Source organism: Cervus elaphus, chromosome 32 (assembly GCF_910594005.1).
Source record: "Cervus elaphus chromosome 32, mCerEla1.1, whole genome shotgun sequence".
Classification (NCBI taxonomy): domain Eukaryota; kingdom Metazoa; phylum Chordata; class Mammalia; order Artiodactyla; family Cervidae; genus Cervus; species Cervus elaphus.
The window spans coordinates 48,626,825-48,654,320 of NC_057846.1; the positions used below are offsets into that span (position 1 = coordinate 48,626,825).

General features: G+C 44.4%; 1 protein-coding gene across 7 annotated transcripts in view; it reads left to right on the top strand.

Annotated features, from left to right (window-relative positions):
• The window catches only part of THRB (thyroid hormone receptor beta), a 415,968-nt gene extending 405,321 nt beyond the window's left edge, over window positions 1-10,647 (top strand). For all 7 annotated transcript variants that reach the window (XM_043893781.1, XM_043893780.1, XM_043893784.1 and 4 more), the window contains exons 9-10: window positions 1,713-1,971; window positions 5,809-10,647. In XM_043893781.1, the coding sequence (XP_043749716.1) occupies window positions 1,713-1,971; window positions 5,809-6,050 (501 nt within the window). In that variant the 3' untranslated portion in view covers window positions 6,051-10,647. The remainder of the gene's footprint in view (window positions 1-1,712; window positions 1,972-5,808) is intronic.
• The last annotated feature ends 16,849 nt before the right edge of the window (window positions 10,648-27,496 follow it).

Here is a 27,496-nt window from a genome sequence, read left to right on the forward strand (position 1 = left end):
AGTTGGTGATGCCATCCAACCATGTCTTCCTCTGCCATCCCTTTCTCCTCCTGCCTTCAATCTTTCCCAGCATCAGGGTCTTTTACAATGCCTCAGTTCTTCACATCAGCTGGCCAAAGTATTGGAGTTTCAGCTTCAGCATCAGTCCTTCCAATGAATATTCAGGACTGATTTCCTTTAAGATTGACTGTTTTGATCTCCTTGCAGCCCAAGGGACTCTGAGAGTCTCCTTCAGCACCACAGTTCAAAAGCATCAATTCTCTGGCGCTCAGCTTTCTTTATGGTTCAACTCTCACATCCATACATGACGACTGGAAAAAACATAGCTTTGACTATATGGACCTTTGTCAACAAAGTAATGTCGCTGCTTTTAAATATAATGTCTAGGTTGCTCATAGCTTTTCTTCCAAGGAGCAAGCATCTTTTAATTTCATGACTGCAGTCACCATCTGCAGTTATTTTGGAGCCCAAAAATATAAAGTCTGTCACTGTTTCCATTGTTTCCCCATCTATTTGCCATGAAGTGATGGGACCAGATGCCATGATCTTAGTTTTCTGAATGTTGAGTTTTAAGCCAACTTTTTCACTCTCTTCTTTCACTTTCATCAAGAGGCTCTTTAGTTCTTCTTTGCTTTCTGCCATGAGGGTGGTGTCATCTGAGTATCTGAGGTTATTGATATTTCTCCTGGCAATGTTGATTCCAGCTTGTGCTTCATCCAACCCGGCATTTGGCATGATGTACTCTGCATATAAGTTAAATAAGCAGGGGGACAATAATGTTATCACATTATCACAAATCCTAACAGGACACCCAGATGAGTTTAAAATGAGATTACAACACTGGAAAAGAGATCCAGTGTGTGCAGTAATTCTGATGCTGGAGACTCTGAGAACATAATAACCCTAGGAGCCAGGAGGTCCAGATTCTGGGCTCACCTCTGCCTCTGATCCACTGGTTGACTCTGAGCAAAGTTATGACATCTCCGGGCCTCAGAGGTCACATGTGTCTGTAAGAGACCTTCTAGTCCTCTGCCTTTTAAGAGATTCAGGGAGCAAAAGTGCTTCAAAAAACAGAGCAGCGCAGTCGCCAGCTAACAGTGGCCTCGGCCCTTAGAGCTCCCGGACCAAAATGGTGGTACATTTAGGGAGGTCTCAGTTGCGGGCTGTTCCAGTGATCCTGGGCTTCCCTGGCGGCTCAGACAGTAAGGTATCTGCCTGCAGCATGGGAGACCTGGGTTCTGGCGTGGTTGCCCTTGCAATGCAGGGGGTGTGGGTTCAATCCTGGATCAGGGACCTAAGATCCAACATGCCATGCAGTGCAGCCAAAAAAAAAATGGTGAAGATTATGAACAGTGTGGGTGCTCAGTCGCTCCAGTTGTGTCTGACTCAGCACAGACTCTCTGTGACCCCATGGACTGTAGCCCGCAGGGCTCCTCTGTCCACAGGGATTCTCCAGGCAAGAATACTAGACTGGGTTGCCATGCCCTCCTCAGGGGGATCTTCATGACCCAGGGATCGAACCCATATCTCCTGCATTGGCAGGCAGACTTCTTCCCACGAGTGCCCCTGGGAAGCCCAGGCTTGGAGTCTGCGGAGTGGCTGTGGGAGTCTGCAGCCGAGCGGGCAGGGCAGGGGCTGCTCCCGTCGCCCCTGGCGGGTTCTAGCAGACGTCTGTGCCCTCGCTCCTGCTGACGTGGGCTGCTTCTTTCCAGCTGCCATGTGAAGACCAGATCATCCTCCTCAAAGGCTGTTGCATGGAGATCATGTCCCTCCGTGCAGCTGTGCGCTACGACCCGGAGAGTGAGACTCTGACCCTGAACGGGGAGATGGCGGTGACGCGCGGCCAGCTGAAAAACGGGGGCCTCGGGGTGGTGTCCGACGCCATCTTCGACCTGGGGATGTCGCTGTCCTCTTTCAACCTGGACGACACTGAGGTCGCTCTCCTTCAGGCCGTCCTGCTGATGTCTTCAGGTGAGTGTGTCCGGACCGGCCGCGGCGCGCGTTCAGAGCGCCTGGGGAGCTTCCGGTTCGCATCCCGCTGCCCCCCAGCGGCGGGCGGGGCTTTGCGGACAGCCAGGGAGCTGAGAGGGGGCGTCTGCCGGCTCCTCCTGTTGTGCCTGCCAGGAGCCCCCGGAGCTCCTCTGCCAAGGCTCGGTGAAGCGGCTCCCCTCCACAGACACCCCCTGGCTGCCTCGGGGCGGTTGGCTCCCTTCTGGGTCCGCCTGCTCTGCACTGCACCCACAGCGGGGGGGTCCCCCAGCCCCGCCTCCGGTGCGGGGGGCAGGCTCTGTCTAGCGCGGCCTTCCGCGTCCTGCCCTCCCGATGCCCACGCCATGTGCAGTCCCCTCCTGTCGGGAGCCCACGGCTGCCCTGGTAGGATCCAGGGAACTCCGCGTTTGCCCCGTGACTGCCTTGTGCTCTGTGACACTCCAGCCCCTCTTGGGAGCAGACTTGCTCACAGGACAGGAAGCCGCTTCCAGGAAGCAAGAAGCAAGGCTGCCTCCAGCAGACAGCCAGGTCAAGGCCGGGGCGCTCCCTGCCAGTAGACTTCACTATCAGTTCAGTCGCTCAGTCGCGTCTGACTCTTTGCAACCCCATGGACTGCAGCACGCAAGGCCTCCCTGTCCGTCACCAGCTCCCTAAGTTTACTCAGACTCGTCCATTGAGTCACTGAGCCATCCAACCATCTTATCCTCTGTCATCCCCTTCTCCTAACCCTCAATCTTTCCCAGTTGCAGGGTCTTTTCAGATGAGTCAGTTCTTCGCATCAGGTGGCCAAAGTATTGGCACTTCAGCTTCAGCATCAGTCCTTCCAATGAGTATTCAGGACTGATTTCCGTTAGGATGGACTGGTTGGATCTCCTTGCAGTCCAAGGGACTCTCAAGAGTTATTATCCTTAAAATAAATAAAACATGTAACTTACCTAAGGACTCCCTGTGTGACCCTGAGCAAAGCTTCTAGTGTCTTTGGCCTTCAGTGTCCTGTAAAATTAAAAAAAAAATGAGTAAGTACAGAGCAATATCATGTTGACTTTCTGTTTGGATCAAAAGTTAAATGATCCTGTGGAGAATTTATCTGGCACATTCAGAGAGAGAGAAGATGGGGAGAGCCACAGAGCAGCAACATCAACTATGAAGGAAATCACGAAATTAACATGCACAAATTGCAATCTGCGCTGGATGGGCGATGCCAAAACCAGGATATTTTGTCTAAAGTCAGAAGGGTGGACTGAGACATTAACCCTGATTCTTTCTTTCAAATTAAGCAGAACTCTAGAGTTTTACTGACACAGATATTTCAATAACTAGACATTTGAAGCATGAATGTATTTATTTGATCAAAGCCACAAACAGGAGAACTGGGCAGGGGGGTGGTAGGGCTCCCCAGCATTGTATGAGGAATTCATTCAGGTTTACAAATTTCTTTTATTTTTTATTGAGGTATAACTTAACATTGCATTAGTTTCAGGTGTACAACATAATGACTGGCTATCTGTATATTATTTTTAAATGATCGTCACGTATATAGCCAACATCTCTCCCCATATATAGTTGCACATTTTTTTCTTGTGATTAGGACTTTTAAGATTTATTCTCTTAGCAAGTTTCAAATATGTAATACAGTATTATTAGCTAGTCACCATGCTGTTCATTACATCTGCATGACTTACTTGTTTTATAACTGGAAGTCTGTACCCTTTGACTCCGTTCACCCATTTCACCCACCCCCACTTCCAGCCTCTGATACCATACCAGTGTCCATACCAATCTGCTATGCATTTGAGCTTACTGGAGTTTTGTTTGTTTTTGTTTTTGAGATTCTACCTATAAGTGAGATCACGTAGTATTTGTCTTTCTCTGACTTATTCACTTAGCATAATACCCTCAAGGTCCATCCATGTTGTTGCAAATGGCAAGATTTCATTCTTTATAACTAAATAGTATGCCAGGAAGTGGGGGGTGGGGTGGCAGGGGCTGACGGCTTCTTTATCCATTCATCCATCAGTGGACACTTAGGGTGTCTCCACACCTTAACTATTATAATAATGCTTCAAAGAACAGGGGGGTGAAGGTATGTTTTTGATGTAGTGGTCTAGTTTTCTTCAGATAAATAACCAGAAGTGGGATTGTTGGGTCATGTGGTAGTTCTATTTTGATTTTTTAAGGACTCTCCATACTGTTTTCCACAGTGGCTGTACCAACTTACATTCCCAAAAATAGTGCTCAAGGGTTCTCTTGTTACTTCTTTTCTTTTTGATGACAGCCTTTCTAACAGGTGTGAGGTGATGTCTAATTGCAGTTTTGATTTGCATTTCCATTCATCTACGTATCTGTCTTTATGCCAGTACAATACTGTTTTGATTGCTATAACTTTGTAATATAATTTTAAATCAGAGAATGTGACACCTCCAGCTCCACTTTCTTTATTCTCAAGATTCCTTTAGCTATTCAGGGTCTTATGGCTGAAAATACAAACTTTAGCATTGTTTATTCTAGTTCTGTGAAAAATGCCATTGAAATTTTGATAGGGATTGCACTGAATCCACAGATTGCTTTGAGTAGTATGAACATTATAACAATATTAATTCTTCCAGTCCATGAGCACGGCATATCTTTCCACTTATTGTGTTTTCTCAGTTTCCTGCATCAATGTCTTATTTTTCAATGTATAAGTCTTTCACGTCGTTAGTTGAATTAGTCCCTAGGTATTTGATTCTCTTTGATGCACTTGGGAACGTTCTCAGCAAATAGTGACAGTTTTACTTTTTCCTTTCCAACCTGGATGCCTTTTCTTTCTTTTTCTTGCCTAATTGCTCTCCATAGGACTCCATAGGACTATGCTAAATACAAGCAGCAAGAATAGGCATCCTTGTCTTGTTCTCTGTCATAAGAAAAGTTTTCAGCTTTTAACTATTTAGTATGCTCTTGGCTGTGGACTTGTCATATATAGCTTTTATTATGTTGAGATATATTCCCTCTGTATCCACTTTTGCAACCCAAGTCCTCATAGCCTAGATATTCCCCAACCATCCAGCCTTCTCTTGACATCCTTTTATCATTTTTTTTGAAACTGCCTTGAGTCCTCTCCTATATATTGTGGGAAGACCAGTGGTTTTCCAAGACTTGGGAAGATTTTTCTGGGCTGTACATGGTCATGATCTCCCCCAGCTCCATCTTCCCACTATGACTCTTCTCTTCTCTACACAGGATGATGCTAGCATTGTTCACATCCCCTTTTCACTATAATTTCCCAAGACACCACCAACACAGGGCTGCTACAGTAGCAATCAAAGGTATAAGGGAAGGGAAGGAGTGGTTCACTGAAGACAAGTGAACAATTAAAATTGGATATTGTGCTGCTTTGTCTTCACCAGTTTCTTCCCATCAGAGGCTCCTCCTTTGCATCCAGGCTGCCTGATTTCCTCCAAATCTTTTTTCACATCTCTCTCTTCTCTGTAAGTCCATGCTTGTCAGAATCCCTCCTCATTATGCAGAGTATTTCAGTTCTCTAGGTGAGGTTTCTCCTTCTGTACCCTAAGAGGGAGGCATCACCCTTCACACCCAAGGAGGTGATTTTTATAAGCCAGAGACATTTATCTGAACAAAGCCTTGATGCCCTTCATGCAAGTTACTCCACTCCCTGGGATCTTGGTCCCTGATGCCCCAGAGTTCATACTGCATCCATGCCCATTCCTAAGAATCAAAAGTCCCCAGATTGGCCCACGTCGCACTAAAGGACTTGAAGTGGACCAGACAAGCCTTCTCATTGCTGCCTCCAAATTAACATCCTTCTTTCTTCTCCCTCAGATCGCCCAGGGCTTGCCTGCGTTGAGAGAATAGAAAAATACCAAGATAGTTTCCTGCTGGCCTTTGAACACTATATCAATTACCGAAAACACCACGTGACTCACTTTTGGCCAAAACTCCTGATGAAGGTGACAGACCTGCGGATGATCGGAGCCTGCCATGCCAGCCGCTTCCTGCACATGAAGGTGGAATGCCCCACGGAACTCTTTCCCCCGTTGTTCTTGGAAGTGTTTGAGGATTAGACCGACTGACTCATTCTCATAATTCCAACAGCACTACTGGGTGTCATTTCATTCCATTGCCTAGCTCTTTTTTGTTTGTTCCTTTATTTCTTTGTGTTGGGAGGGATTGTTTGGGGGTAAAGGGAGGCAGTCCTTGGCGTAGACATGGATGAAATTGCCCCTTGAATGCGGGTACTTGCTAACTATTGCATTTTGTTCTCCAGTCCTTTGATGTGAATATGCTTTGGAGGTTTTACAGTTGTGGAGGTGGGGTGGGGACAATCATTAATTCACCAGCACCAAGCCGTCACCAGCTCCCATCTGTCCCTGGTCAGCGACTCGAGCAAGCAAAATGGCGCAGCAGGAAACTAAAGAAGACTTAAAACCAAGACAATGTGGTCATCTTGATCCAATTCTGGTTTTTGCAGGGCTCCAATTAGCACAGCACAGACAGCCTCTGATGAGATGTGGCTTTCAGCTTCCTAGGGAAAGTTCTGAACAAACTGTTATCTATTCAAGAACACGCTGTTTTCAGCACTCTGTTCTCTCCTAGCAGCCTAACCTGGAATATATAAGGATATTTGTTTCCCCCAAATTAGCTGTCCTTTCACTGTAATTTTCATAATCCTGTGATTTAATTTGAGTTATACAAGGGTGTGACTCAAAGATGTGCAGGTGTTTGACTGATTGAGGCCAACAAGGAAAACAATTTCCTTAAGTGAGCCCAAAGAAATTCAAAATCTTCACAGATATCAGTGACTCAGTGGTTTCCAAAAATTCCCATAGTATCACTTCATAGTAAGAAGGCTTCTTATTGCTCAGAGGAAACTCCCACAAAAATCAAACCTACTTAGAGTGATGTCACTGTTCAGTGACATCTGACCCTTCATCTCTCAAAGTCCTCAAGTCATTCAACCTGTTTGCATCTCTTCCGAGCTGACAACAGATTTCCCTGTGGATCGACCTTCCAGTCAAGGAGCTGTAACAAGCTGAAATGTTTGAGTCTTGTTCTGGGGAGAGACTAGTGATGTCACGTTCTATGTTGAAGGAAATGCAGTGCCTCAGAGCCTCCTCACACCCTGATGCTGAGGTTCCTCCCTTCTGCTCTTGGATCCTCAGGCTCTTTGCTCTACTCACGAGTGTTTCCTAATCTCCTTTTCCCTCTGGTTCTGAGACTTGACTACCACCAAAGCCTGCTCCAGCCACTGACTCTCTCTGTCCCTCTAATAGCATTGCCCCGACAGATACTCAGCAGAAAACAGCTGCAGACCACACACACGAACCCTCACTCACCTCCCCTGCCCAACCCACCTCCCCAGTGACCGACGCTGGAGTACTGTGTGCCCAGAAAGCATGATGCCCCTGGTCGCTTCAACGTCAGAAGATGGGCACAGAATATACCCATGAAACTGAATGTATCTCACTCTTCACCATCATGGTAGACATAAACTATTCCTCTGCCTGCCTTGTACTGCCTTATCCTGGAAGTGTTTGGGAAAATAAGCCATATCCGTGAAACTTGCCTAAAAACCATGTGGATTCATTCTTTTTTAACTGGCCCAGAAGTTGGGGTGCCTGAGTTCTAGTTTGTGCTGTTGAATGGTAGATTTGTGACCTTGAGTCATGAACTAAAAAATCCTTCCTGTCCTTAACACTGTACTAATTTTAGGGGGTGAGGGAATCAAGTTCTTTTGATGGTTTCTTTCACATTCTAACTTCTAACTTTATTAGAAATGATGGCTCTCCTGACAGCTAAGGAAAATGTATTTGGTGTTGATTCAAAATAGGAAGTTGATATATGACATGTCAGTTATTTAGAGAAAGGCAGGGTAGATTTGGGAGGAGAGGAGTGGCATTAAAAATCCCGAGAGTGACCAGAAATAATCCGGGAGGAAAATTATGTGTTTGATGTGCTAAAGCAATTACACAGGCTTCCAGGGAAAGAAACCAAGAGCGGTGCACTGGAACTTACTACCCAGAGGAAGGAAATAGGTGAAGAGGATAAAATTATCAACATGAAGTTCATGGGCAGATTACCTGCTTTGACTTCCCTCAGTTCAGTTCAGTTGCTCAGTCCTGCCGGACTCTTTATGGCCCCCGTGGACTGCAGCAGGCCAGGCCTCCCTGTCCCACAGACAGTTTTGTGGTTTTGTTTTCCCCAGGCAGTCTCTAGCCAGTCTCCTCTGGTCCTCACTTTGTCACCATCTCAGCTTCCTCTGTTGACTCTCTTTGGATAACTGCTCTTTGAAACAAAAAAGCGTTTAATCACCTTATCTGCCCCAGGGTAACTCTGAGAAGCTTTTCCGGGTGGGGCAGGTTTTCCCTTGGAAGGGAAGGTGAGCAAGGCGAGCAGGCAGGTCCCGGAGGCTCATAGACTCCTCCGGCTGTAGGCTCCCCAGGGAGGTCTCCTCAACGTGCTGCGATTCCCCAGGGCATCAGACACCCCCAGATTCAGTGCAAGTGCAGAGCCTGATAAAAAGACCCATCGGAAGGCCTTAGGGATTAACATGATTGGCCATTGGCCAAATGGTTCAGCAGATCTACAGCAACCCAGCCAGGCCCGACTAAATGTGTGTTTGATCTTTGGCCTCTTACATGGTAGCCTTAAGCAGGCAAACTGCTGATCTCAAAATCTTGTCGAAGGCTGACTACTTCCTGCTGAGTAGACTAAGCCTCGAGGACTTCCGGTTGAAGGAAAGGCTGTCAAGACTGAAAGACTCACGACCCCGGTGGTCAAGGTGACTCATTCCTTCTGTAATTGACTGAGGTACTTACTGCATCTCAAGACTCCATCCCATAAAACTCGATTAGGAGGGACTTGCTCTGGATTTTTTTTCTTTTTTCTTTTTTTTACATTTTTTCTTATGTCGTCCAGACTTTCAAATCAAATGTGGAAATGTGGACTGACTGAAACCTTGCTCAGTGGGGAGACGTCCCAGAAGAGGAGAACACACCCTACAACTGGGATATCTATTTATAAATCACTTAAATTTGGGGGGTGAGTGGTGTCCTCTGTGTGTGTGTGTGTGTGTGTGTGTGTGTGTGTGTGTGTCCCTCAAGTGTACTTCACTCTTCAACTAGATGTGCCGTGTTGGTAGAAATAGTGAAAAAAGTAAGCTCTTTTCTTCTTTATGATTCTGCTCAAAACACCACGTGCCGCCTCCGAGCTTTCCTCGTCCCGTGAGCCTCGGTCCTCAAGGATACCCGCGCCGTGTTGCTGCCTCAGCCCGAGAGACGCCTCTTCCGCCCACAGCATGGTCGGCGCGGCCGGTGAACCGCCGTGCAGGCCGGGCCGCGCCTCCGCGCTCGGCCGCTGCGGACTCAGCCTCCGTGAACTGCAGACGCCCTCGAAGCATGTCACTGTCCGTGATACATTTTTATTCTATGGAACTCTAACCCATTCGTGTCATGTTGACCTTTGGCTGCATGAGTCATAAAATCTGAAACTGGTCTTATGGTTTTTGAAACGTAGCCAGCATTTGTAAGGCTAAACCTTTTTCACAAACTGAGTTGAGGTGAATCGGCACCAGGCCATCATTCCTCTTCAGAAGGAGAGTGCTTCACAGACATTTGAATCTCTTTGCCCTTTCCGACGGCTACCGCGTCAGGTTCCAAAATAAGCTCGTCATTTTTCCTGTTATTTTAATAATAAGGAAATATTAGCATAGTGTTTCTTTTGATAGCGATAGACTATAATCCGTATTTAAATTTTATAGAGGAGAAATTTTATTGTACTGTGATGTAGATATTTATTATCCAGGTAAGGATTTGCCCGGTGTGTATTTTTTACAATTGAAACACTTTACTTTAATCTTTAAAAAAAAAAAACAACTTTAAACACACACACACAGACACAAAAACAGACTAGGGAAAAAAGGTTTGGCCTTATCACGGAATTTTTACTGTGCTGTACAAATGTTTGCAAATGCAAAATGTGTGCATTTCTAGTGTGTTTCTACATTCATTAATGCCGCCTTCAGGAGCAATATCGTGCAGGTAAAATGCTGTTTGTGGCTTTCTGTTGCACAGTTAAAGCTGACCCACCTTATGCACAAGACAATCAGATATAAATCTGTCCTCCTCAGGATGCAGACAGTACGTTACGGAGCACAACGCACGACAAAGGAAGATCCTTAGATGACAGGCAACTTGCTGACACAGACACTAGCAGGGCATGAAGGAGCTGACATTATGCCACTCCCCTCTTTTGGTTCTTCCTAATTGGCATTTTTCATTTGATTATAGAGCCAAATTAGTTATGAAGGCTTTTTTTGGAGAAAATACCATTATTCCCCCATGATGTTTTCATGCCCTGAGAATCAGAAAAAGACAACAGGACAGGGAAAGATTTACAGTCATCGGAAGATTTGTGTTTTGCAAATGGTATTAAGTGATATTGCTAGATTGGTAATATTTTTTTCAGCCTAAAATTCTATTGAAATCTGTGATCAAAATGTTTTAAACTATCCGAAAAGAAAATTTGTATATTTGGGAAAAATGGATTTTTACATAGCTTTTGTATGCAGATATTAAATTGTAATTATGACTATAGCAGGCATAGATAAACTCATAAGCTACAATTCTAAAAAAGAAACAAAAAAGAAAAGCTTATAACGGATACACTTTTCTGCCTCTTTCTTTAAGTATTATTATTTTCTACATAGGCACAGGGTTACCTGCTCGTCTCATCTTGCTGCTTCCAAAAGAAGGAAAACAGAGATGTAATGACATTTGTTTCATAAACATCTACTAAAATAAGCAAGTTTTCTTGAGAGGAAGGCATGAGGGGATAGGGAGATACTCACTTTGGAAGCGGCCACAGAGATGGGGTGAGGAGGGAAGAGGGAAGTTTTTGCAGCTGAAAGGCTACATTCATCTTTTTACCTCAAAATGTCCAAAAACATTAATGAAATTATACTGGTACCAGCTATCAATATATGGCTCACATGTTAGGACTCATGCTGTGATGGGTGACAAAAAAAAAAAAAAAGGCCTAATGGGAATTTATTGTCCATAATATCTGAAAAATCCAAGAGTGCGATGGCTTCAGGTGTGGCTGGATCTGGGTACTCAGTACCTCAGGATGTGCCTCTTTTCATCTCTCTGTGCAGATTTCTGTCCATACAAATTCCCTTCACATGGACTTCATGCTCACATAATCTTTTGTCCTATGATGGCCACCAGTAGCTCCAGGATGAGCCTTTTAGCTCCAGACCGGTGGGAAGAGAGTTTCTTTTCCCCAACAGTTCCAGTAAAAATCCTGAACCTATCCTCATTGGTCCAAATGGAGTCATGTGCCCATTCCTAAGCCAGTCATGTGGCTGAGGAGCACAGGTATACTAATTAGCTGAATCCTCTGAAATCCTGGAACTGGAGGGAGGAAAAGAAGGACAACCAGCCCCATCTAAACTAGACAGAGAGTTGAGTCAGGAATGGTTCCCCAAAGAAAAGTCTGTCTTGCTACTATAAGAAATGGGAGGAACAGTGAGTAAGTAAAAGAAGAAATGTCCACACCAATCATTAAGTCTGAAAGCACATCCATTTTTGGTACAGCAACAAGTCTCCTGAAGAGAGAGGAAGCTCAATACCATTCAGCCAGGACATGAGCCATATAAACACTCCAAAGAAAGTGTTTGGTAATATCCTACCTAGCTCATGAAAGAGGCCAAGATGGAGCAAGCATTTATCATTTCCCCAGACTAGATCAGTTCAGAGTACCATTTTGAGAGTCTCCCCACTCTCTGTTCAAAGGACTGTGTATAAATTTTATATCTGTCTCTTTTCTACATTACATACCTTCTCAACTCTACCCTAATGAACATATTTCCTCCCCCCAAGAAATTACTTTATTCATTCTCTTTTGGAGAGTTTTTTTACACATATATTCCAGCTAGGTACTGTTCTTAAGCCCATTACACAGGCAAAGATGATGCAAAACTGATGTAGTAGCTAACAGCTTGACCTGAGTGATGGAGGTGCTGTCATGGCACAAACCTGCACAGTTCTATTGATGAGAAGCCAGAGGCCAAAACTGGTTTGCTTTCCCTTCTTGAGATGACAGTTCATCCTGGTTTCCTATTTAGCTACTCAGGCATGGTGGCTCTGTAAATAAGTAGAATTGTCGTTAAGTTCATGTACACAAATTCTGACACATTAAAATGTTGCTCAAACTGAAGCAAAACTCAGTAGAACTACTGAAATAGAGAGTTTTCCAGATATCTAAGGATCTGTGAGTATAAATGTTTTACATTATACTCCTGAAAGACAGAATCTATTTACATAGTATGAAGTGAAGTCAGAAATGAAGTCTCTATCAGTAAAATGGTATTGCCTGAATGCTATATCAAAATGAGAAGAAAGTTGTCTTAGCCTTGGTTCCAGAAGGCAGAGTTTATATGCTAACTACTAGTTAGCTAGTTTATATGCTAACTATATATATGCTATATATACAATTTTATTAGAGATAATAGCTCCAAAGGAAACAGTAATGCAAGGAAAAAAATGAGACAAGGAAGGAAAGAGAGTAAACACAAGAGCTGGCCACCCTGAGTACAACTGACTACTCCATCATACAAGACCATCTTCCAAGGGGCCAGACGGACCACTACATCTCCGGGTGGCTCATGTGGGACTGAGGGAATCAATTACTGCCTGCTGTCATCCCCCACTCTCTGTTCAAAGCACTGAACTCCCCTCTGCTAGGCTGCACATGCCTGGCCCCACAGCAGCTCCAGTGGGGTCTCATGCTTCAGGAGCAAAAGCAACCTCCCAAGTGGAGAAAGTTCTCTCCACTCCCACTGCTGGGCACAGTCCATCTAGACTGGGTGACAGACCAGGTGGCAAGTGACGTGAAACAAATGGCCCTGGGCCCTGGGCAGGTAAACAGGACTTAGAGGATCTGCAACGATGTGATATCAGGGATCCTCCAGCCAACAAGTTCCCCTGATTGGCCAAGTTCCAAAGAGAACTGCAAAGTTCCACAAACAAACCAACCTGTGTTTCACTGTACCATGAATTTGAATGTGCTGTTGTTTAGTTGCTAAGTCATGTCCAACTCTTTTGGGACTCCATGGACTCTAGCTTAGCAGACTCCTCTGTCCATGGGATTTCCCAGGCAAGAATACTGGAGGGGGTTGCCATTTCCTTCTCCAGGGGATCTTCCCAACTCAGAGATCAAACCCATGTCTTCTGCACTGGCAAGCAGATTCTTTACCACTGCACCAACTGAGAAGCCCTTTGGACATGTAGGGGTTCTTAATTTCATATAAACTTGTCATGCAAATTGTCCACTTGGCCACATTTTCCTAGCATAGCTGAAAAAAATTAAGCAGACTATTGACTTAATTATACAATATTAGCTTTTCTTATTGGTGACTCATTTCAAGGCCAAATTTTTTTCCACATAAGTATCTGGCTAAAAATTTTGTAGAAGTCAATAGAAATTTGGTATTTTTTTTTTTTCTGTACAAAACTTCACTTTGGTGCAAACATTTTTAGAATCAATACATAAGAAAAGTGGAGTCAGATGATTTGCAATGAACACTCTTCTTTTTTAGGATAATCATCTTTGTTTTGACTTTTTTTGTACTAATTGCAATGAGAGAGGGAGAGGCATACAGAGTAAAGCAACTTCAAGTTAGCAAATCTGAAAATTCTTATACCCTTAAATCCCAACAGATATATAGACATTAAAAACACCCCTCAACTTTACTATGAATCCCAGAAAGATGCTTTAGTCTTTTTGCTGTAGATATGAAAGTTTATTTGAATTTTAAGGATTTCAGAATTTTCTGTAGGGGGATCTTTAGCCTTGAAGAGAGCTTTTAGGATTTCTTTCCATTATCCAAAGTCAAAGCCAAATAAAATCTTTGTAACAATGAGTTATGTCAAAAGATGAAGAACCCCAAACCAAGGATCATTCATTCATACGTGAGCTGCTTCATGAGAATCTAATTGCACATTTCAGGAAATTCACCTTCGTTTTCTCCAGCACTCTGACAAAAATAGCACTCATCATTTACTCTCCACTCCAGAAGCCCAGCAGGTATGCCAGAGGGTGGGCCGGGTGTTGGTGCTGCCTTCCAGAGTTTCCACTGCTACACGGAGCATACAGCAACAGCCCACCAGGTAAGGAAACCTAATCAAACGCAGGAATCGTACCAGGCCCTCTATATTGCTGTTAATCCTCCAAATAAACCCCAAAAGTAAGTGTTCACACCTTAATCTGACAACAGGGAAATGGAGGCTCAGTGTGAATAAGCAACTCATCCAACATCATGCAGTTGACAAAATGTCAGAGCACATAGGGCCCCAAGATCCATGTCATTTTTACAACTTGCCCTGATAAGACTATCATGGACTTAGCTTATGACAAAAGAGCAAAGGAAACTCTGGAAATGTTTTCCATTCTCCTTCCCAAGAGGGTCCTCTGCTCTAACCAAAAAATAACATGCACACCCTGAAGGCCGGCTACCGCCTCATTAGGTTGTGTCTACTGCAAAATCATCATTGGTGTTGCAACACTGAAGAATAATTTTTTTTTCAGTTCAGTTCAGTCTCTCAGTTGTGTCCAACTCTTTGCGACCCCATGTACTGCAGTACCTCCAGCTTCCCTATCCATCACCAACTCCCAGAGCTTGCTCAAACTTATGTCCATTGAGTTGGTGATGCCATCCAACCATCTCATCCTCTGTCGTCCCCTTCTCCTCCTGCCTTCAATCTTTCCCAGCATCAGGATCTTTTCCAGTGAATCAGTTCATTACACAAGGTGGCCAAAGTATTGGACTTTCAGCTTCAGCATCAGTCCTCCTAATGAATATTCAGGACTGATTTCCTTCAGGATTGACCGGTTTGATCTCCTTGCAGTCCAGGGACTCTCAAGAGTCTTCTCCAACACCACCATTCAAAAGCATCAGTTCTTTGGCGCTCAGCTTTCTTTATGGTCCAATTCTCACATCCATACATGACTACTGGAAACACCATAGCTTTGACTAGATGGACCTTTGTTGGCAAAGTAATGTCTCTGCTTTTTAATATAATGTCTAGGTTGCTCATAGCTTTTGTTCCAAGGAGCAAGCGTCTTTTAATTTCATGGCTGCAGTCACCACCTGCAGTGATTTTGGAGCTCAAAAAAATAAAGTCTGTCACTGTTTCCATTGTTTCCCCATCTATTTGCATGAAGTGATGGGACTGGATGCCATGATCTTTGTTTTTTCAATGTTGAGTTTTAAGCCAGCTTTTTCACTCTCCTCTTTCACTTTCATCAAAAGGCTCTTCAGTTCCTCTTCATTTTCGGCCATAAGGGTGGTGTCATCTGCATATCTGAGGTTATTGATATTTCTCCTGGCAATGTTGATTCCAGGTTGTGCTTCATCCAGCCCAGTGTTTCTCATGATGTACTCTGCATATAAGTTAAATAAGCAGGGTGACATTATACAGCTTTGATGTACTTCTTTCCCAATTTGGAACCAGTCCATTGTCCCATGTCCAGTTCTAACTGTTGCTTCTTGACCTGCATACAGGTTTCACAGGAGGCAGGTAAGGTGATCTGGTATTCCCATCTCTTGAAGAATTTTCCACGGTTTGTTGTGATCCACATAGTCAAAGGTTTTATTTAGCATAGTCAATGAAGCAGAGGTAGATGTTTTTCTAGAACTCTCTTGCTTTTTCTGTGATCCAACGGATGTTGGCAATTTGATCTCTGGTTCCTCTGCCTTTTCTAAATCCAGTTTGAACATCTGGAAGTTCTCAGTTCACATATTGCTGAAGCCTGGCTTAAAAAATTTCGAGCATTACTTTGCTAGCATGTGAGATGAGTGCAATTGTGCAGTAGTTGAACATTCTTTGGCATTGCCTTTCTTTGGGACTAGAATGAAAACTGATCTTTTCCAGTCCTGTGGCCTTTGCTGAGTTTTCTAAATTTGCTGGCATATTGAGTGCAGAACTTTCACAGCATCATCTTTTAGGATTTGAAATAGCTCAGCTGGAATTCCATCACCTCCACTAGCTTTGTTCATAATGATGCTTCCTAAGGCCCACTTAACTTCACATTCCAGGATCATGGTTATTTGCATCATGAAGATCTTTTTTGTACAGTTTTTCTGTGTATTCTTGCCACCTCTTCTTAATATCTTCTGCTTCTGTTAGGTCCATACCATTTCTGTCCTTTATTGTGCCCATCTTTGCATGAAATGTTCCCTTGGTATCTCTCATTTTCTTGAAGTGATCTTTAGTCTTTCCCATTTTATTGTTTTCCTCAATTTCTTTGCATTGATCAATGAGGAAGGCTTTCTTATCTCTCCTTGCTATTCTTTGGAACTCTGCATTCAGATGGATATATCTTTCCTTTTCTCTTTTGCACTTCACTTCTCTTCTTTTCTCAGCTATTTGTAAGTTCTCCTCAGACAACCATTTTGCCTTTTTGCATTTCTTTGTCTTAGGGATGGTCTTGATCACTGCCTCCTGTACAATGTCACAAACTGAACCGCTGTCCATAGTTCTTCAGGCACTCTCTCTAACAGATCTAATCCCTTGAGTCTGTTTGTCTCGACGGGACCAATTTAACTCAGCTGACTTCTAGAGTTGTCAGTCTACCAAGAGGACATTTTGTTTTGCTAAGCATTTGAGGGTCTGAGTGAGTTGTTAAATTTGGGGAAAGCCAAACTGCTATGCAAAATCAGAGGAGAATTTACAGCAGTGGAGGTGGAGGGGCTACAGAGAGGACACAGGGAAACACTTCAGTTTCAAGATGGGACATCATATGGACTGGACTTCAGATAGAACTTCAGATAATCATGTGGTGAATGGTTAGATAAAATTAGATAAAATCGGCAAATTTGTATGACACAAGTGAATGTCTTACAGAAACAAATAAAAAGGATCTTCAGTTACCATCTTGATATGGAAGAACAGAAGCCCTGGGCAAAGGGCTTCATGATAAAACATTATCCCAGAATTCATGGGAGCTTCTTTATCTGGTTTCAAACACTTGAAAGAAGAATTTTCAATGCAATTTCACCTAACTCTGAAGACAGGCTTCTATCTGACATCTGGAAAATGCATTTAAACTGCACATAGACATGAGGATAAGTTACTAAACTGAAGGCCCTTGTGGAATTTTCCACAGGAAAGCAATAAGAGCCTCTTCTATCCAACTTTCACCCTCACCTGCAATTAAAGGAAGACAACAAAAGGCTTCAACCGAATAGTAGCCGCCGAGCCCAAATAACATTAGAGAGAAATTTTTACAATATTGGCAATGTCTGAATGTCATAGGATTAGTATCAAGAATAAACAGGCAGGTTTTCCAAATCAGTAAGAAAAAAAGAAGCATGAAATACAATAGAAAAATAGAACATGTATAGAAAGAGAAGCCCAAATGGCTAACAAATATATAGATATCCCCTAACTCACTAGCAATCAGAAATAGGAAAATCAACACCACTTTACATCCACTAATTAGGCAAATAGAAATACCAAGTGCTAATAAGAATATTAAAAGATGAGGACCTCATCTCCTGCTGAGAGTGTCAATTGGTTCACTCCATTTTTCCTGTAGCCAATGACTCTACACATAATTCCATCCCTGGGAACACACCCTAAACTCTCACATGGATCTAGAGGAATGGTCTTCTGAGCATCCCAGATTCTGCAGTTCAGGCTAGGGAAGAGGAGAAGAATACTGGGTGGAGGGCTTCCTACCAAAGAAATCACTGAAGCATCAGAAACACTGAGCCAGACCTGCATACAGAGACACTCATGAAATGAGACCACACCATAGAACCGATGTAACCTCAAACACATGCACTGGAACACCAGATTTACATATATCAAGAACATTAGACTGAGTGTCTACGTGGACGCAATCAAGAGAAAAAAAGAAAGCAGGAGAAGGGTCATGGCAGACTGATGATTTTAACCATCATGAAACAAAGAGGATTATGCTTATCTCAAGTCCTACACCTGAGATTCCCCTCCTCCCATCCTGAAACTGCCAGGTGTTAATTATCTCTTCCCTGAGTCACTCCTATTATGGTATTTCCCATGTGATGATGGGCAGTAAATGATGAATTCTGATGAGGCACACAACTTAGAGCCTCAGAACCCAGAAGTGAAAGCAGAGATAGTCTAGAGATGACTAGGGGGAGAAAAGAGAGAAAGGGGTCAACTCCTTGGTGTTAAATCATTGTCCAGCTGCCAAGCCTATTTTCCAATGAATGACATCTAATATGAAACTCAAAAAAAAAAAAAAGAGAGAGAGAGAGAAATGAGAGACAAGGCTCTGGTTAAATAGGTCTGTCCATTCAGCCACCTCAAATCTCCAAAGCAAATCTGTCTCTAAGGAGTCCCTAATTCTCCATCAAAGTTCTGGAAACCTCTGAACTAGAAACCCGTGCATTCATAAGCCAAGCTGGAGTGATGAATGGGAGGGGCAGCTCTATTTAAAGGGCCCGGGTAGAGCCACTACGTCTCCTCAATAGGAGGCAACAGTCTTCAGAGAGACGGGCCTGGCCTGCGGGGAGCCTCCTGGGACAGGAACGGGAAGCCTGAGAGGAGTCCGCTGAGCCCACTGCCCCAGCTCTCTCCTTTAAAACCAGGTTCACACACCTCTCTCATTTTTATGAATCTGGAATTGAATATTCCATTTGTTGTGCTACATAAGGAGATTAAGCAAATTTACAGCAAAAGATTTCCATCTCTTTTGAGTTCCTCTAATTTGGAGGGCTCATAAACCAGGGAACCCATCCATTTCAAATGGGGAATGATCCAAGGAAGCGGGAACATTTACGCTGCAGAAGACCTGAGACTCACATCCGAGACACCCTCGGTGAAACAGGAAACCAACTGCTTCCGTGTTGCTTCCAAAGAGTGCAGCTAGAATGAATGGATGGAAATCATTCAGAAGTTAATTTCAGCCCAGAAGAAGACAGAATGATGTCAAAGTTGAACAGTCAAAAGTGGAAGTAGAGAAGATTCCGTCACTCAAGGAGTTCAAGCCAAAACTACACTCTCATCTGAAAGTTAGGCAGCACAGGGACCAGAAAGTCAAAGCCAGTGACCCCTCGGACCTCCTCTTCAGCCCCAGGCCACATCATGACCATGTCCTAGGGGGCCGGCTCCCTGCACTTGCTGAGGTTTAAGCTGTCCCTGAAGCCATATTTTAGGTTCTCCAAAAGGAAACACGTGAGATGAACCTCAGTGAGAGACGACTTCTGGTGCCACTTACTTTGAATATATAATCATCCCCTGCAAAAGCAGATGAGCCAGTAAAATAAAGTCTACCATCTGTCTCTCCACGCTTTCTTTTTCAACAATTATCTGACTAGCTCCGGAGAAAACCTCCTCTGTGCAGCCATGAATCAGACAGGCTGATTTGAAACCATCACCAGAGGGAATAATGTGCCAGAACCAAAGAGCAACTCTAAAGTGAGAAGAAAGACAGCAAATAAACTCTAGGATCGCCTTACACACTGGGAACATGATGCTGCCAGTGGTTCGTCAGGACTGTGCTGAAGACCACAGCAGTTATTAAGCATCTCCATAAGATGAGTCTTGATTTAATTGTCTCTGGCTGAGACTCTGCACATTGGTTGTCTGCCCAGGCACGGATTTATTTTGACCAAAATTAGTCTTAATCAGCTTGGCTTGAGTAACGACGTGGCCAAAAATTGCGGCCAGCAGACAGCTTGAGAGGCTTCTCCGGCAATTCAGAGATTAGAGAAGAACAGAACTTTGAAAAAATACTTTGCAAGGAGTTGATCCCCCTCCCACTTCTCAGAAAACCATTTCTTAGTCCAATCAGTGTTAGCAAAAGCCATGGTTGTCCCCTGTGGGAAGCAGCCAGGGAATGAAAGAAGCACGGTGGACAGTCAGGAGGGAGGTCTGGACTCTTCTGAAGTCCTATGGCTGGCGCTTGGTTTCTTCTGCATGCCGCTTTGTGAGATTCAGAGCTAGGAAGATGCCTTACTCTGAATGTCTGTCAAAAGCAGGCATGATTAGACTGTGACCACTCCAAGCCACTGCGGATTATAAGCAAGACTAAAAATGTGCTGGCGCGACATTTTTCCTCCAAATGGAGATCACGAGCCACATGTTTATAAGGATGAGTGACAACGAGTTTGTCACTAAGACGTTTCGATTGCAATCAACCTCATCTTTCCCAGGAATTCCTTCATTTCACATCCAAGTGCCGGCTTTTTTCTCTCCAGAAATAAGACCACACTCTCTCCCTGAAAGCATGCACAAATACATCTCACGTGGATGGGGGAAACTGCGGTGGGAGGCGTGGGCAAGCGGCACCATGATCCCAACATGATCCCAAAAGCATGGTGTCTGCGGCACATCAGTATAAGGCCACTGGTCACTGACTCGGTGGACATGAGTCTGAGCAAGCTCCGGGAGATAAGGAAGGACAGAGGAGCCTGGCGGGGTATAGTCCATGGGGTTGCAAAGAGTTGGACACAGCTGAGCAACTGAACAACAATGACCCCAGACATTCAAAGAAAGTTTATTCTCAACTTGAACCCAAGTATCCCTGGGGCAGCTAAGGACATAGTCTCAGAAGTACACAAAGTTTACATTTAAAAAAAGTTTTAATTTCTGGTTTCATTCCATAAATAATTTTAAAATTTCCCCTGAAGCAAGTCTGGATCATCCAGATTAGCTCAAAAGCAAATACTAGGTTTCAGTCATTCATTTGCCCTCATATTTGTAACACCTCTGATGTCACATAATAATAACTATAGTTCTTGCAACATAATTAGGGCCAAAAAAGCAGACTTACTATGTAAATGATGCAGTCACCACCAAACCCACAGCATCACGGCTCACTGGCCCATGAAGGGCTTGGCAGTGGTCAAGGACACAAAAGCGGTGGGCGACCTGAGTCACCACAACAGAGGACAGAGTCCAGGCTTCCCAGATTCGGGGCATCTGAGAAGCATTAGAGAGGCATTTGGCACATGAACAGGTAAAGTTCTTCAAAGAAGATGCATCATAGTCATAGTTCTATTTTTCCATTAATTATTAAAAGCAACATGATTGCTTTGTCAGCAAAGGGAGTGAAGATATTATTTGCAATCTTCCCCCAAGGTGTCTCATTCTACCCTGATGGTGGATGGCTTGTGCTGTAAGTGAGGTACACCTAAAACTAGGCAGGCTTTCTTGCCTGAGCCTAAAAAACATTCTCTTAATTGCTGAGGGAAGACATGACATGAAATGCATTCAGACTCTGACAGGTCCTGAGAAATCCTGCACTTGTCCCTTCGAGGAGCCCAAAGTAAGAACAGAAACTGCAGTTAAGTTTGGGGCAATCAGAGGAGAGAGGACTTGGCCTCCCATTCTTGAACAAAGGCAGTGAAGTCATCAAGACCCATAAGAGAAATGGACATGTGTGGACGAGTTCCCCAAGTCTCAAAGTAGCAAAGACGTGGCAGGATAGTTTGCAAGGCTGAGAGAGGCCAGCCACAGGCAGCCCGAGTTTAGATAATGCCGCCACAAAATTTCCCATAACCCGATAAAACAGAACCATCACGGACAGAGCGCATCTAAGGATCGCACAGAACTCAGCTGAGACAGAGACAGAGGCTGACTGGAAAGAGCTTGCCGTCTGGAATGAGGACCCTGCTGACCTGTGTGCACCACCAAAGGGGCACCGGAGGCCTCAGCTGCCCCCCTGTGGACTGGGGGCAGTGCAGACCAGCTGCCCCAACCAGGACTTGGCACCATGATGGAGTTATTCTCCAATATTAGCGGGGTTTTAAAACTCCAAAATTACCCAGAGTGCCTGCTAATGTACAGATTTATGGAGCCCAGCCCCGGGGTTCCTGATTCTGCAGGCCTGGGATAGGTACTGAGATCCTGCATTTCCGACAGCTCCTCAGGTCATGCTGATGTGGTCTGGGGACCACACTTGGAAAGTCACTGCTGGGATGTATCCAAGCCCCCTAAGTTACATGACACCCAGATCTAAGCAGAACTGCCTGCAGAAGACAGCTCATGGTAGGCGTATGCTTGTGGGAGGAAACTGACATTGCTCACACACCTGCACACGGGAACTAAGATCTGGGTCCACCAGGGAGACACGGGCCAACAGCTTTCTAAGTCTCCACTGGGTTGTTTCCGCCTCCGGAAGGCATCACTTCCTGTTCTATTGTGGCACTGAATAGAATTCTTAAATATACTCAGTAATAACATGTTAGTGACTGATCTCGTCAACCCATGATGAAATCAAGGTCATCAGTGTTGGAACCCATGTCCAGAGTATTCCAAATAAATTATAGACAGGTTAGCAACAATTCTTTTAAAATACATTATATCAAGTCACCTTCCTGCTCAAAATCCCCGTGGCCCTCAGTGGCTCCCGGGTCACTCAAGTACAGGCTACCCCTCCGTGACCTGCAAGGCTCTCCAGGGCTTGGCCACCCCACCCTGCTCCCCGTGCTCTCGGCCGGCGCCCCAGCTCACCCCCGCCTCGCGGATGCCCTGACCAGCTCCTGTTCCTGGCAAGACTGGAGGCCGCCTGCACCTCCGGACCTGCGTGCATGTCCTCACCCACGCCTCCCGCCACTCTTTCAGGTCTCTACTCAGACCTCACCTTCTCAGAGATGCATTCTTCTTCCCAGTCCAACCCCTGGCCGGAGAAGATCCCACATGCCATGGGGCAACTAAGCCCGTGGGCCTCAACAAGAGAAGCCACTGCAGAGAGAAGCCCGCGCACTGCAGCTAGAGAGCAGCCCCTGCTTGTGACAATAAGAGGAAGCCCACGCCAGCAATGAAGACCCAGGGCAATCAAAAATAAATAAGTAAATTAAAAATATATATATAGAGAGAGAGAGAGAAAGATAATAGCATTTTGTTTTTATGAAGTAAATGTGGTTTTGATCATAAAACCTAAAGGCACCATGACAAAAATTAAATGACAGCTCAATCTTTTGGATTTAAATACAAAAATGCAGAATTAAAATCTTGGACACTGGACTTGAGCTTAGGGGACCAACGCTACCAAGGGGACTGGGTCCAGTCAGGGGGCCAAGGCACCCCCAGAGGGTACAGCCAATAAGATGTTACAACAGGGACAGCACAGGCCTTCCCCAAGCCCAGAGGCTCGGTGCAGACCCCAGGCACCATGCAGGGCTGGGGTCACAGGACCACAGGGTCCCCGCACATGGGGCCTGCCTGCTGCTGGACTAGAGTCCTTTCAGGAGCCTTCTCTATCTTTCCATGATGTACGCGCTGAGTTGCTTCAGTCACGTCCAACTGTTTGTGGACAGGAGCCCACCAGGCTCCTCTGTCCATGGGATTCTCCAAGCAAGAATACTGGAGTGGGGTGCCATGCCCTCCCCCAGGGGCTCTTCCTGACCCAGGGATTGAACCCGCGTCTCTCATGTCTCCTTGCATTGGCAGGCAGGTTCTTTACCACTAGTTCCACCTGGGAAGCCCTTTCTATTGATAGTTCTATATATTTAAGGCAATGATACTTTGTTTTGTTTACAAATAGATGAATATCTGTCAAGAATGCTATCTTGTTGTTACCCTTTGTCAATCTTCTTGTCTATTTTGCTTGCTTGTTCTTTCAGTTAAAATTATAAGTCAAATATCAATTATGGTAATAAAACAGGTTTTATTTCCCTATATCATCTCTTCACCAATAACATGGCACATTTTTAATTTTACTTAATTTTTTATTTAGTACCATATGTAGACTCTTTGCCTTCCTGTCAACTGCATTTACTTTTAATTTTATTGCACTGGGCATCCTAAACAATGATATGTAAATGTACCTTTTTGTTTTTGGTTTTAATATGAAATGCTTTATCATTAAGAGTAATAAGCATATTACTTTAAAGAATAAAATGAGGAGATAGACATTTGTTAAGAAAAACAACTCAAATATTGGAAATAAGGCATAAAGATGACTGCATGTCTTTTCAAAGCCATGTGGAAGCTTTACCACCACCCCAGGGGTTACTTCATTCTCCAGCAGAATGTGCTTTTATTTGGTTTATTACTTAGCACTGATACAAGCCAAGACCCTGTGAGGTTATATATTAACTTGTAGACTTAGATCTACTGGAGAAGTGAATGATTTTTGTCTAGTACAAAACATAACCCCACAAGTCTCAGTGTTATTGCCTGGCAGGCATTAACCTATTTTGCCTGGGAGGCAGCAAACTAGCTTCAGCAGGCCTTACCTAGCTGACAAACACTCTGTGAACAGCCCCATCCTGCTCATCTCCTGACTTAGATAAATCGTTGACATAGACTCACTACACATTTAGAGGAAAGTCATGTTTCTAACTTCTTAAAAAATCACATTATTTATACATTCAATAAATAATGACATCTATCACACCCAATTACAATGTGGTAAGGGTTGTGAAAGAAATGGGGGTGGGGGGACTTATCTTGGACTGAGGGTCTCTGGAGGAAATGCTGTTTTAACGGGGCCCTGGAGGCCGGCTGCACTTACAGGAGACACGGGGCGGGAAAGAGCGGCCACGGGGTGGATCTTCCTAGGGTGATCTTCTGACTACATCCAAAGGTTCCCAGAGTCACAGAGGAAGGTGACCAAAAATTACTCTCTATGCTTGCTAGGCAGAGCTACCTCGTATTTCCACACCAATGCAGTTTTCAAAATAAACGTAATAAACAATAATGGTAATTATATCTAATGTTAACTCAGAATGTATCACAGTGCTCCAAGTCTGGTATTAAACATCTGAAGTATGTTATCTTCAGTCCTCAGGACAACCCCACAGGGTGGTCGCTATTATTGTCTCCACTGCACAGATGAGCAAGCTGAGGCCCTGAGAGGTGAAGTGACATGCCCCAGGGTACACACGAAGCCTGCCTGACATCAGACATGAGCGCCTCTGCTGTCCCACCTCTCCCAAGGCTGCATCCCTTCAAGTCCGTGCTCCTTCATACAGGGAAGGAGCACATTAATCTCATGCTTCAGCATCATGGCAAGACAGGAACAGGCAGGAGACGCACGTGCAGGGCAGTGTGGCTCCGTGTTTTCCTGGCTGGCCCGGCTCATTTTCTGAAGCTTCCTGCTGCACTGCTTTGGAAGTAAAAAGCAGGGTTTGCTACAAGTGGCTTTTCAACAAGCAGAGTGTCTTGTTGAAAACCTGTTTACTCCATGCCTCTGCTTTTATTCCCCGATACAGCCCCCACTGCTGTTTCCTCTTGCCTGTAAGCCCTGAGCTCTTGTCCAGAAGCTTTTAGCCCAACTGAGTGGGCAAAAAGCCTTCTCCGCCATTTACCTTACAACTGGCTTTGAGTTTCTCTTAAGTGTTTGTCTGACTGTTTAGTCAAGGATTGACAGTCCATTGTGAACAGAGTCCATCTGCCTTGATTGCACGTAAACTTTCCAGAGTTCAATGCTTGGTTTTTGTTCCTTTTCTTTCTCCGTTGGTACTTCCTGCTTTTAAGATGAGAATTATATAAAAACGTAATTATCCTGTCCCTTTCCTTTATCTTATATTCAAGGAGAATACGTGTGTCTTTTGTGTATATTTCCCAAGTAACTCAGAGGTATATTAAATGCTGTCCTGGGTCCCTGCGGCTTGGAATCTAATACCAGTCATGGCCCTTAGTGACTTTTTAAAAATCTTAAATAGCCCACAACAAAATCACAAAATCTCTGAACTAAAGGCCCCTAGAGATCATCTAGTCCAATGTCTACATTTTATGCAGTGGAAAAGAAAGACTGGCAAGGTTCCTGTGCTAAGACCTCACCTGAGTACATAATATTTACTTTGGATTATATATTTTGCCTTCCCAAGTGTACACTCTTTGAGAACAAAGACCTCTGAAAAACATTTTTCATACATCATCTGTAACACATGATATATTGATCCTGATAGAGAGAACAGAGTAGCACTCTCTCCACTTCAAAGATGAACAAATTGAGGTCGAGAGAATACTTTTTCCAAGATCACATTTCTAGCTAGGAAATGGCAGATCTGAAATTCAGACCAACCCACTCTGAATCAAGGCTTTCTCTTACCCCATGATAATGTTCCAAACCCTGGTGACTCAGACAGTAAAAAACCTTCCTGCAATGCAGAGAGAGCCAGGTTCGATCCCTGGATTGAGAAGATCCGCTGAAGAAGGAAATGACACACCACTCCAATATTCTTGCCTGCAGAATCCCATGGACAGAGGAGCCTGGCAGGCTACAGTTCATGGGGTCACAAAAGAGTTGGACATGACTGAATGACTTAGAGAGAGAATGCATATTACCTTGCATTAATGATGAAAAATAAATGAGATAAAATCAATAACATTTTTAAAATATGAGTACCTCATAGATGCCAGGCACCATTCAAAACATTGAGGCTAAAGCCAGGAACAAAACAGACAAAAATCTCTGTTCTCATTCCTGAAGGGGAAGATAGTCAACGAGAGGATAAATGGGTGAAATACGCAGTACGTCAAATGAAGGAGAGCACTAGGAAGAAAATGGGCTCGGGAAACAGGAAGGGTTGTGCCCAGGATTAAGGACAGAGCATGGCTTTAGATATGATGACCTGGGTCAGCCTCATCGAGAAACTGACCCTTGAGCTGAGAGGTGAGAGAAGAAGGCGGATGAACATCTAGGGAGAGCCATCCAGAAAACGGAAATGGGAAGTGGAAAGGCCCTACGGTGAGAGCATGCTGAAAGGTCCAAAGAAGAACCAGGAGACCAGTGAGGTGGATGCAGAGTGAGCCAGGGGAGGGGATGACGCCACGAGGGCAGAGAAGTCACAGGAGAGCACGGTGGCCGGCCGGTGCAGAGCGAGCCGCACTGCAAAAGGACGCGTGCTGCTGGAGGGCTTTGTGCAGAGGAATGTTGTGGTTTGACTTATGTTTTTGTTTTAAATTCTATTTTATTTATTTGGCTATGTTGGGTCTTAGTTGAAGCATGAGGGGTCGAGCTCGCTGACCAGGGATGGAACTCGGGCCCTCTGCATTGGGAATGCAGAGTTTTAGCCACTGGACCACCAGGGAAGTCCCTGACCTATGTTTTAAAGGCTTGCTCTGGTTGCTGTACTGAGATGAGACTATAGGGAGGAAAGGGTAGAAGCAGGGAGATGTGTCAGGAGACTATCACAAGAGAGAAAGAGGCTGGCGGCTTGGGTCAGGATAATAGCAGGGCATGGACAGGAGAAAGTGGCCAAATTTTGGATAGATCCTATTTGATTATGAAAATTTTTAAACCCTGTAAAAGCAGAGAGAGTGATACAGAAAACTCCCATAAATCCATCACGCAGATTCAGTAATTTTCTAGATTTTGCCACCTTTGCTTAGTCCAGTTTTTTTTCTGAAGTTTTAAAGTAAAATGTATACATCACATTATTTCAATCATTTCACTGCCACATATTCCGTGCAATACACATATCTTTAAAAATATGGATATTTCAGGGATGTGGCCAAGATGGAGGAGTAGACAAACCCTGAGCTCATCTCCACAGGCACCAAAA